This window comes from Malaclemys terrapin, chromosome 1, assembly GCF_027887155.1.
Source record: "Malaclemys terrapin pileata isolate rMalTer1 chromosome 1, rMalTer1.hap1, whole genome shotgun sequence".
NCBI classification, from domain to species: Eukaryota; Metazoa; Chordata; order Testudines; family Emydidae; genus Malaclemys; species Malaclemys terrapin.
Window position 1 is genome coordinate 351,794,824 of NC_071505.1, and position 11,340 is coordinate 351,806,163.

An 11,340-nucleotide genomic window follows, 5' to 3' on the forward strand; every position below is an offset into this window, starting at 1 on the left:
TTTCATGGAGCACAGAGCTAACCTGTGGAACTCATTGCCAGGGGATGTTATGATGGCCAAAGGATTAAAAAAAGAATTAGATAAGTTAATGGAGGATAGGTCCATCAATGGCTATAAGCTGAGATGATTGGGGGTGCAAACCCATGCTGCTGGTTTCCCAAAACCTCTGACCGCCAGAATCCAGGATGGGACGAGAGGGGATGGATCACTTGATGATTTTCCTGTTCTGTTCACCTCTGTGAAGCACCTGGCACTGGCCACTGTCAGAAAATGGGACACTGGGCTAGGTGGACCTTTGGCCTGACCCAGTATATACCGTTCTTATGAGACATTTCTTCTCAACAGCTGCAGGAATGGAAGGTGAGTATAAAAGGAAAAAAGATTCCCACAGCATTTCTGCTGGATGTTGTGTGACATTAGCAGAAGGTCAAACAAGCCTCCGAGCCCCAGAAGGAGTCGTCATGTTATCCTCAGCATCAAAACATTCCTTTAGCACAGAGTAAGACACAGCTCATCACACACACATGATTCTATTCTCCCTCTCTCTCCCACAGTCGGGAGGAGTGAAGAGTGTGTGTAAATGAGCCCGTCGCCCAATGCACCAGGTCACAGCACCCCCGATCTCTCTGCCACCCAGCCACCCCTTTGAAGCCCTGAGTGTAGGGAAAAGTGCGAGATCAGCCTGGGGAAGTTGGGCTCATCCATGCAAAATGTGTCATAAGGCAGCAAAACACAAGGTCCATGGGATGCAGGCCTTGGCTACGGAATGGGGGACTGAGGCCGGCAAAGCAGTGACCCTGAGAAGGATTTAGAAGTTTGAGAAGGAAAGAAAGTAACCAAAGGTGATACAGCAGGTTGGTGGCAGAACCAGGACTAGAGACCCTGTCTCTAAATGTGCAGCCCAGTGCACTTCCCACTGGCCTTTGGCATGGCCCCTTGGCTGCTGCTTTCTGTTGCCATTAAGAGTCCAGCTCAGATGCAGCTTGTCAGACAGGAGATAAACATACTGTGCTCTCGCTCTCTTTCATGCTGATGTTTATCTTTGTTCTTTCTTGTTTTTCTGTTTCCCTTCAACTTAGAACAAGACTCACTAGGTCTGGCTGCCTTCTGTGGCAGTGCGCAGTGCTGTTGTAGCCATGTCAATCCCAGGATACTAGAGACAAAATGGGGGAGTAAATAGCTTTCATTGGACCCAAATTCTGTTGGCGAGAAAGACCAGCTTTTGAGCTTACACAGTGTAAGTACATAGTAAAAACACCCCTAGAGTTGCAATGAAAACCTGGCTTTAATTTCCAACTCCCAAAGCATTTTCTGTTGCCTCCTTTAGCTCAGCAGGGAGCTTCTGCTGCAGCATCGATAAAACACATTGATCACCCGTTTCAGGATCTCTTTTGTTGTTACCCCATAAACAATGGAGTTTAACATGGGGGGAATGAGCACATAGAGGTTGGCCAGTAGGTTGACAATATAACCTGGGATGATGTGCCCAAACTGGTGTGCTAAAGAGGAGAAAACAGACGGCACGTAGAACATCAGTATGACACAGACATGGGAGCCGCAGGTGCGGAGAGCCTTGAGTCGGGCTTCCTTGGATGGGAGCCGGAAGACGGCCCTGAGGATCAACCCATATGATACAGCAATGAGCACGATATCTAAACAAATTACTAAAATAGCCACAGCTACACCATACCAGACGTTGACGGTGATGTCGTCGCAGGCCAGCCGGGCTATGACCATGTAGTCACAATAGGCGTGAGGCAGGAGGTTGGTTCTGCAGAACTTCAGCTGCTTCATGAGAACGACGAGAGGAAAAATGATACAGAAACTTCTTGTGACAACTGCCAGCCCCATCTTCCCGATCACAGACTTGGTTAGCACGGCAGTATATCTCAGGGGGTCGCAGATGGCAACGTACCGATCAAACGCCATGGCCAGCAGGATGGCCGACTCGGCAATAAAACTGGCATGGATGAAGAACATCTGGGTCAGGCAGGCAGCAAAAGAAATTTCTCCCGCTCTAAACCAGAATACAGCCAGCATCTTGGGCACCGTAGTGGTAGACAACAGCAGATCAGCAGCGGCCAGCATGGACACAAATAGATACATGGGCTCATGGAGGCTTCGTTCTGTTAGTATGATGAATAGTAGGAGAGAGTTCCCAAAAAGTGATGCAACGTAAATCAGACAGAAGGGGATGGCAATCCAGAAATGAGACTCCTCTGTACCCGGGATGCCGATCAGGATGTAACTAACAGGGTCAAAAACAGTGTGATTGTCAGCTGGCATCATGTACTGTCACTTGGATCTTCTATTCATTTTCCTGCAACTCACAGCAAAAGAGAAAATCAGTGAGAACTGTAGTGTCAGCTAGGACTGGAATGCATTTGTTGAGAGAATCATAGATACCATCAAAAACTTCATTGTGTGACAACTGCCTGTCGTGTGTGACCGTAAATCCAGAAACACTCTTATACTGCGGAAGTGTAGTAGGAAGACACCCAGAGACATAAGCCCTTGTATTAGAGGCCTAGCATGAGGCCTGAGGCCTGGGCTAAAGTAACAGTCAAAGTCTTGTTGATATAAAGCAAAATTAGTCTGGTAGCTAGAGGCAGGCCCTGCTCACAGAATCTGGCAAGCACAGGGCTGATATTTCAAAACCACACATTTCTACGAGGTGCTGGGCACAGAGCACTCACGCAAACACAATTTCAGAAGGGTTGTATCAGAACACCTCGATATCAGCACATTCCCTAAAGATAACAGGAAAATGGTTACCCATCCTAAAGATATGGTCAGGTTGACAGTGTGATGGATAGAGGTGTACGAGGTGATGGGTGGTAACCGGCTACGTCAGAGGGTGTCAAATAACTGTGTTAGAGGGTCAGTATGTAACTTGTTTGTATAGATGTATAAAATGGAGCCTGAAAGTGAGTTTCTCTGTCTAGCCTAGGGAGGAATGGAAAATCCCACTGTTGACTGAGCTGGTTCATTATTACTGGCATACATGTATTAGTGTTCGTCTATAGTCTTCAGGATACTAGTACCGTGCTTCATCGACAATAAACCTGGCTGGGTGCCTTCGTACCTTAACGGATCTTGTGGTCATTGTGTGGTTCACTCGAGGTCTGCTATGCCAACTGTCTGTTCAGAGCTGGGACAGGACACAGAGAGAACACACACACACGCAGCCGAACATTTTACCACACTGGTGACCCAGAATAAGTTATGTACTGCCCCTCTGACATAATATCTCCATTCCAGAAGAGGGAAGATGGTTTGGATGGTTCTGGCCCCAGGTGAAGCAGGGCATGCCATCCTGGTGTTGCTGTCCACAGCAGAATCTCTCCTCCGCACGTTTGCTACAGTCCCTCTCAGGGCTCAAGCAGTGACTGTGAAAGTGAGTTAAAGCAGCTACACGACTGGTTCTTCTGGCACTTACACTGGTTTCACACTCACTACTGTGCAGTCACTCCCAGTTAGTAATGGTGTGAGAGCAGAACCTCTTTTAGTCACAATCCCCCCACTGGATCCTACTGGCTCTGAGGCCTTGACCCAACCAACACTCAAGCACACGAGTAAATTCATTCACAAGTAACTCCCACTGATTTCATGAAAATGCTCACCTGAGAAAAGTTGCAAATGTTTTCAGGATTTGGTCCTAAATATGTGGGACAATCTCAATTAAGCTCTGGTCTACACTACAGACCTATATATCGGGATAACTACGTTGCTCTGGGTTGTGAAAAATCCACACCCGTGAGCGACATAGATACACCGACCTGACGTCCTGTGTAGACAAAGCTACTGCCTCTCGGGGAGAAGGATTAACTACTCTGCCTGGGGAGCTCTCTGCCATCAGTGCAGAGCGTCTCCAGTAACGCACCATAGCGGTGCAGCTGCGCTGACGCAGTATTTTAAGCCTAGCCGAGCTGGTAGCTCTGCTCCAGAGAACTACAGCTGCAGGAGTTGGAGGGGGACCAAACATCCCATTTTTAAAGGGACAGTCCTGTATTTAAGCCCTCGTGCAGGTGTCCCAACTTTTTCTTCAAGCAGGCAACGTATCCCGTATTTTCTATCTCCCACCATCCATACTAGCAGGTCCTGATGCTGGCCAGATCCCTCCTTCCCAGATGCCTGCCTACCAACGGTGAGTGGGGGAGTCTAGGCCCAACGATGGGGGTGAGTGTGGAAGGATGGTGGCAGGGCAAAGATGCAGCACACGGGGCCGGCTGTTCCCCCTGCTGCTCCCTCAGCTGAGCCCATCCTATGTGCCGGCTCTTGGCCATCAGGGCCCCACCCACCGTCCCGTGTCCCACCATCACTGGCTGCGCACTGTGAGCTGCAGTGGCTGGTGAGTGTGGGCAGGCACCAGGCCGTGGTTACGTGTCACCTCTGCTGTCCACCCGTCAGCCCTTTACATGCTCCTCCTCTTGCTGTCCTCTCCCTGCTTTGCCCCTTTGCCCTCCCCAACCAGCCCCACTGCTCCTCCATGTCCCCCCCAGCGGGGCACGTCCCGCTCCCAGCGCTGTGCGGAGAACCAGCCCCACTGCTCCTCCATGTCCCCCCCCGCAGGGCACGTCCCGCTCCCAGGGCTGTGCGGAGAACCAGCCCCTCGTCAGAGCACTCAGCTCACCAGCAGCCTGGCTGGCAGGCTCCTTCCTTCCCCCGCTGCCTCTGGCTGGGCCGGCGCCCCGGGAAAGCCCCAGACCCTCCGGCCCGGGGCGCTGGCCAGGAGGTGCTGAGACCTGCATGTGCCGAAGCCCCGCACAGCGCTGGCCTGGGGAAGCCTCTCTGCCCCTCAGCTAAGCTGTGTAGTGGGGGGGGGGGAAGCAATTTCCAGCCTGTTAATGCCCCGAACCTGCAGGTTTCACAGCAGCTCCCAGGGCAGGGGCTTAGCACCACCTTCACCCCCCAGCCTGGATCCTGCCCCTGGGGGTGCTGGGCTGCTCCATCCTCTAGGCATCCTCCCCTGCTGAGCCACCTCTCTATCCTGGAGCACTGAAGCCCCTGCAGTCAGCTTCCCTGGGTCCTGGTGCACAATGCAGCCTTAGGGCTTAACCCCTTCCTGCCCACACTGTAGCCGGGGGACAGGAGACTGCTGGGTTACGTCGGGTGGTCAGGAGCAGCCTGGAGGTTTAGATGCCTTTTGATACTGTGCGGGCAGGAAGGGACAAGCTGCTTCCAGCAAAGGGAATGCCGGGGGGCGGGGGGTTGAGGGGAGGGGAGAAGAGAAGAGACAAGCTCTGCAAAGACACAGGCCAGGTCATCTTCACAGCTGAGGATGTGAGGGAGATTCCCAACCTGAGCCATTCATTTTAGGTGAGGAATCTGAGGAACTGTCCCAAATTGAGGTGTCATTAGAGGAGGTTTTGGAACAAATTGATAAACTAAACAGCAATAAGTCCCCAGGGACAGGTGGGATTCACCCAAGAGTTCAGAAGGAACTCAAATGTGAAATTGCAGAACTACTAACTGTAGTCTGTAACCTACCAATTAAATCACCTTCTGCACCAAATGACTAGAGGATAGCTAATGTGATGACAAATTTTAAAAAGGGTTCCAGAGGTGACCCCGGCAATTACAGGCCGGTAAGTCTGACTTCAGTACCTGGCAAACTGGTTGAAATTATAGTAAAGAACAAAATTGTCAGACACAGAGACGAACATAATTTGTTGGGAAGAGTAACATGTTTTTTCTAAAGGGAAATCATGCCTCACCAATCTGCTAGAATTATTTGAGGGGCTTAACAAACATGCAGACAAAAGGGATCCCGTGGATAGAATGTACTTAGATTTTCAGAAAGCCTTTGACAAGGTCTCTCACAAGAGGCTCTTAAGCAAAATAAGCCGTCATGGGATAAGAGGAAAGATCCTTTCATGGATTGGTAACTGGTTAAAAGATAGGAAACAAAGAGCAGGAATAAATGGACAGTTTTCAGAATGGAGAGAGGTAAATAGTGGTGTCCCCCAGGGATCTGTATGGGGCCCAGTCCTATTCAAGATATTCATACATGATTTGTAAAAAAGGGTAAACTGTGAAGCTGCAAAATTTGCAAATGATACAAAACTTCTCAAGATAGTTAACTCCCAGGCAGAGTGCAAAGAGCTACAGAAAGATCTCTCAAAACTGTGTGACTGGACAAGAAAATGGCAGATGAAATTCAAAATTGATAAATGCAAAGTAATGCACATTGGAAAACATAATCCCAATTATACATATAAAATGATGGGGTCTAAATTAGCTGTTACCACTCAAGAAAGAGATCTTGACAGCATTCTGGATAGTTCTCTGAAAACATCCACTCAGTATGTAATGGCAGTCCAAAAAGTGAACAGAATGTTGGGAATCATTAAGAAAGGGATAGATAGCAAGACAGAAAATGTCATATTCCCTCTATAGAAATCTATGGTACGCCACGTCTTGAATACTGCATGCAGATGTTGTCACCCCATCTCAAAAATTGATATCTTGGAACTGGAAAAGGTACAGAAAAGGGCAACAAAATGATTAGGGTTATGGAACGGCTGCCATATCAGGAGAGATTGATAAGACTGGGAATTTTCAGCGTGGAAGAGAGATGACAAGGAGGGATATAATAGAGGTTTATAAAATCATGACTGGTGTGGAGAAATTAAATAGGGAAGTGTTATTTACTCCTTCTTATAACAAAAGAACTAGGGGTCACCAGTTGAAATTAATAGGCAGCAGGTTAAAAACAAAAAAGAGTAAGTATTTCTTTGCACAAACCACAGTCAACCTGTGGAACTCTTCGCCAGAAGATGTTGTGAAGGCCAAGACTTGAACAGGGATAAAAAAAGAACTAGATACATTCATGGAGGATAGGACCATCAATGGCTACTAGCCAGGATGGGCAGGGATGGTGTCCCTAGCCTCTGTTTGCCAGAAGCAGCGATTAGGTGACAGGGGATGGATCACATGCTGATTCCCTGTTCTGTTCATTCCTTCTGGGACACCTGGCAGTGGCCACTGTCAGTAGACAGGATACTGGGCTGGGTGGACCTTTGGTCTGACCCAATCTTGCCGATTGTATTCTCTTATCCCTTCCCCGTCCCTCCTACTCCCCTGCAACTGGAAGCAGCTCCTGTCCCTTCCCTCCCGCTCTGTGCTGAAAGGCTGGTGCTGCACACATTCTGGTGTGACCCTGGCAGAAATCTGGGGGGGAGGTGGTATGTGACCTTGCATCCCCCTCCCCCCCACAGGTTGCCTTGCAAAGACACAGCGCAAGGTAGCAGAAGAGGCAGGTCCATCCCAGGGTCCCAGGCAGGCGTGAAGGGCATAGCGTGCCAGAGAGAGAGGGTCAGGTCAGTTGGTCGGTAACCCCCCCGTCTGAGAGAAGTGTACAGGAGTGTGTGTGAGCTCTCCCCGTCTGTGTGTGTGTGGGGGGGAGGGCTGTGTGTGTCACCCCTCCCTGTGTGAACCCTAAAGCCTTAAAGAGAAGAAGGTAGTTAAAAAGAATCCAACTATGCCGTAGTTGTTTTTAACAGGGGCTCAGTCAACTTGTTGTTAATTTGAACATTTGTACTGCATAGTTCTGATTGATTGCGGTGGAACTTACTTGAATATGGAAGTGTTGCCTGAGTGAAGGCCTTGGGATTTGGGGTGTAGAATATTACAGGGCCTGAGTAGATTTACTCTGAAAAGTCATGTAACCAAGAATGGCCCAGTCCAGGGCCCACTGAGGTCAGCAGCAAGACCCCCAGTTACGTCCGTGGAAGTGGATCAGGGTAACCCGGCGACTTCTTCCTCACACCGAACCTCAGCGCAGTCACAAGAGTGTTATCTCAGTGCCCCGGCTCCCATCCTACCCCTGCACTCAGAGTTACACACCCCCATTCTATCCAACCCCAGCTCAAACATTGCACAGGTTTCATGTCTTCCATTCGCCCCTTCACAGATTCATTCCATGCAAACGACTCACCAGGCTCCGGCCCCAGCTGGGGAGGAGGAATCTCTGCCTGTGACCAGGTCGGGGAGCTGCAGGCGGCGGGGAATCCGCACTGGCCAGGGCTGAGGTACAGGGATATTTATACTGCTGCCCTGGGAATCCCAGGGGGAGCTCAGAGCCAGCACAGAGCCCCAGGGACCTGCCTCTGTGACTGGCTCAGGTGGTGAAGAGCAGCAGAGAATTAACCCTTTCCTCCTCTCACCTGTTTGATCTCATCATTTCTACTTTTGTATGTTATTTACAAAGGTCCTTGTGACACTGAGGGCCCCAGCAAAGAGTTCCCTCTTCCTTGCAAACAGCTCACATCTCAGGCCTGACAAACTCACTACACCACACACAAGGCTTATGGAATATTTACCCATAAAGAGTAGCATGTGAGGTGTGTGCGGAAAGCTCGTAACTTGCCAAGCTTCACAACTATTGCAAAACTCATGTCTGGGTAATAGTTAACAAGTAACATATTGATATTGATAGTGAGCTTTATGGACTTGGAGTAGAAGTTAGTCAACAGGTCATAGTGTGTCTTGGTGATGGCCATTCCAGGAGGGCGTTGTCACCCCACCCTGGTTAGCCGGGGATGTAATGCCAGGCTCAGTTCTCCACCCTTGGTCCAGCCCAAGATTATCATTGGAAAACCATCCTAGACAACTGCAAACAATGATGGAACATTACAACAGACAGGATTACCCTGCGTATGAACAGAGACAAAAGACTGTCTCATGATAACACAGAGTGGGGAGCGGCCGTCTGGATCCTTTCACAGAGGAGACATCTCCTGGTGCTGGGACATCTCCTGGTGCGGGGACGTTCTTATGAAAAAATGGATCCTGGAGTCAGGGGGTAACAGGGTGACTCACAGTCCTGGGAGCCGTGAAAACCATCACAGTCGTTTTTACAGACAGCCTTTAGTGTCACTTAGTGCAACCATCCTGAAAACCTATATGTGTGTGTGCCATGTCATTGTAGCTCCGTCAGTCACAGGATATTAGAGAGACAAGGTGGGGGAGGGAATATCTTACTGAACCAACTTCTGTCGGCCTGTTCACCTTGAACGGTCCCTTTGAACAGGTGCAAACTACTCACACTAAACTATCTGTTCCACCTTGTATTTAGTAGGGACATCCCGAGTACCTTTCTCAGACCTGAATATCTCCTCCATGTCGCTCGATAGCTTGTCGCTCTCCCCAACAGAAGTTGGCCCAATAAAATATGTCACCTCCCCCGCCCCTTGTCTCGCTCTATATGTATGTGTAAGATAGTAGGTGGTAGAGAGAGGGGAAATCAGGAGCTGCTATATCTCATTAAACAGGAACAAGAGACATGCAAGGAAAGTAAAAGGTGACAAATAAAAACCAACACAAGGAACTACTTTCCCACAAAACAAGTAATCAAACTGTGGAACTCACTGCTGCAGGATTTTGTTGAGGAAAAAACTTTAGCTAGATTCATAAAGGGATTGGACATTTATCTCGGTATCAAAAATACCCAGAGTTACCAGACCTAATGAGAACACACATTTTGGAAGGGAGAGTGACCCCCAGGGCTCAGGGTTGAAGCCAATCTCTGTTAGAGATAAGGATGGGACGCAGGCTGTGAGGGGAAGATTATCCCATATCCCCCTCATGAGAGATTTTCATAGCTTCTTCTGAAGCATCTGGTGCTGGCCATTGGCTACGGGGCTAGATGGACCCGGCTCTGATCCAATCTGGTGGTTCCCATGTTCCTCTACCAAGGTGCAGAGTTGACCTGCTGCAGCCCCCAACCTGGGACTTACCTCAGCCAAGATTTCAAGAGGTGCTGAGCTCTCGCACCACCCACGCTCTGCCACTGGAGTTGTGGGTGCTCAGCGGCTGTGAAAAGCCAGATCCTGAATGACTGAAGCTCAGCATCCAAAGAGGAGGGGGAGAAGCTCCAAAAAGTGTGTGTGGCGGGCGGGCACACCGGTGCCTGAACTGTGGCCTGCCCCCCTCAACTGCCCCTTTCCCCAAGGCCCCAACTCTGCCCCTGAAAACCCACCTCACCCTTCCTCCCCAAGCCGCTGCCTGCACCGCCCCTCCACCTGAGGCCCCACCCTCACACGGCCCCTTCCCCTGAGGCCGCATCCCACCCCTTCTCCCCGAGCCCCCATTCACTCCTCTCTGCCCCCTTCCCCGTCACTCGGCCTTCTGGCTGGTAAACATTGGGAGGACTTAGCCCTCCAACTTTTAAAAGCGATGGGGCCAAGGCTCTTGGTTCCCCTCATTCCGGTGCCCCGGCATCCCATCCTGAAACCCTTTGAATCAGCAGCCACTTTGGAAACTGTTTGCCTTCAGTGTAGGGGCCTGGACTAGATGACCCGTTGAGGTCCCTTCCATTCCTACATGTCTAGGATTATCACTGGGTAATGTCCCCTCGGGATTCCGGGTCCGGTGGGCTGTCCTGATTGCTTCTGTCTGTGAGGGGCAGAGTCAGAGAATTTGTCTTCTCAGTCCAGACTTGACTGGCAGGAATAGTAAAGGGCGCCAGGAGAGAAGGCTGCCATTGGCCTGTTTGACTCTGTCCATTACTGTCTGAGTGTCAGGGACCACAGGTCTTGAACATCAGTCTACAGGGCCCTTTGGCGCTAGTACGCACCTGTGACACAGTGGGTTTTTCCTCCTTATTATGTTGTACACAAGCGTATTTGAGTCTTACGTATTTGCATGAATACTGTGTGTGCCTCAGTTTCCCTGTGTGCTGCACCAATGACTAGGTGGTGGGACTAAGGGTGTGTGACTTTTACAGAGGCCCTCTGGGCCAGGTGAGGCGGCTCCAGCTGCCTGCACGTAAGCGATGGCCGACGCCCTTCGTTACCTGAGACCAAAGAGGGGGTGTGATGTTGCACTCCATATGCTTTATGAAAATACACTTATAAATGTAAATATGATGTAACTGGAATATGCTTTATGCAAAAGGTCTCTTGTAAGGTATCATTACAAAGCTTATCATCTATTGAGTGTGTTCATCCTATTTGTTTGCATGTATTAGTTCTATGTCTAGAGTTAGGAGAATAAGGCCTTGTCTACACTACACAGCTTTTAGTGACAAGGCTTGGGGAGCAAACAGCTGTGCATATCTCTCTATCAGTGTTATAGAGGGTGGACATTTTATGAGTTTATCCTGTATAAGCTTTATACAGAGTAAAACAGATTTATTTGGGGTTTGGATGCCATTGGGAAATGGGTGTCAGGGTGCTAGAGAGGTAATCTGCTGAGTTGTTTTTGGTTAAAGTCTGCAGCTTTGTGGGGTGGCCTAGACTTGGGTCTGAGTTGCAGCAGGCTGGCGTATGTGGCTCAACAAGGCAGGGTTCTGGAGTCCCAGGTGACAGTCCCAAGGAGGTCTCTGTGATCCAAGCC

General features: G+C 49.7%; 1 protein-coding gene across 1 annotated transcript; it reads right to left on the reverse strand.

The window, feature by feature from the left end:
• Positions 1-1,323: 1,323 nt before the first annotated feature.
• LOC128833084 (olfactory receptor 52B2-like) lies at positions 1,324-2,289 on the reverse strand. Its single transcript, XM_054020991.1, has one exon. It carries the CDS (start codon positions 2,287-2,289, stop codon positions 1,324-1,326), a length of 966 nt encoding a protein of 321 aa, XP_053876966.1.
• Between the last annotated feature and the right edge of the window lie 9,051 nt (positions 2,290-11,340).

Bases quoted from the DNA above. Each gene is read 5' to 3' on its own strand.
- LOC128833084 (XM_054020991.1), bottom strand. From the start codon at position 2,289: ATGATGCCAGCTGACAATCACACTGTTTTTGACCCTGTTAGTTACATC.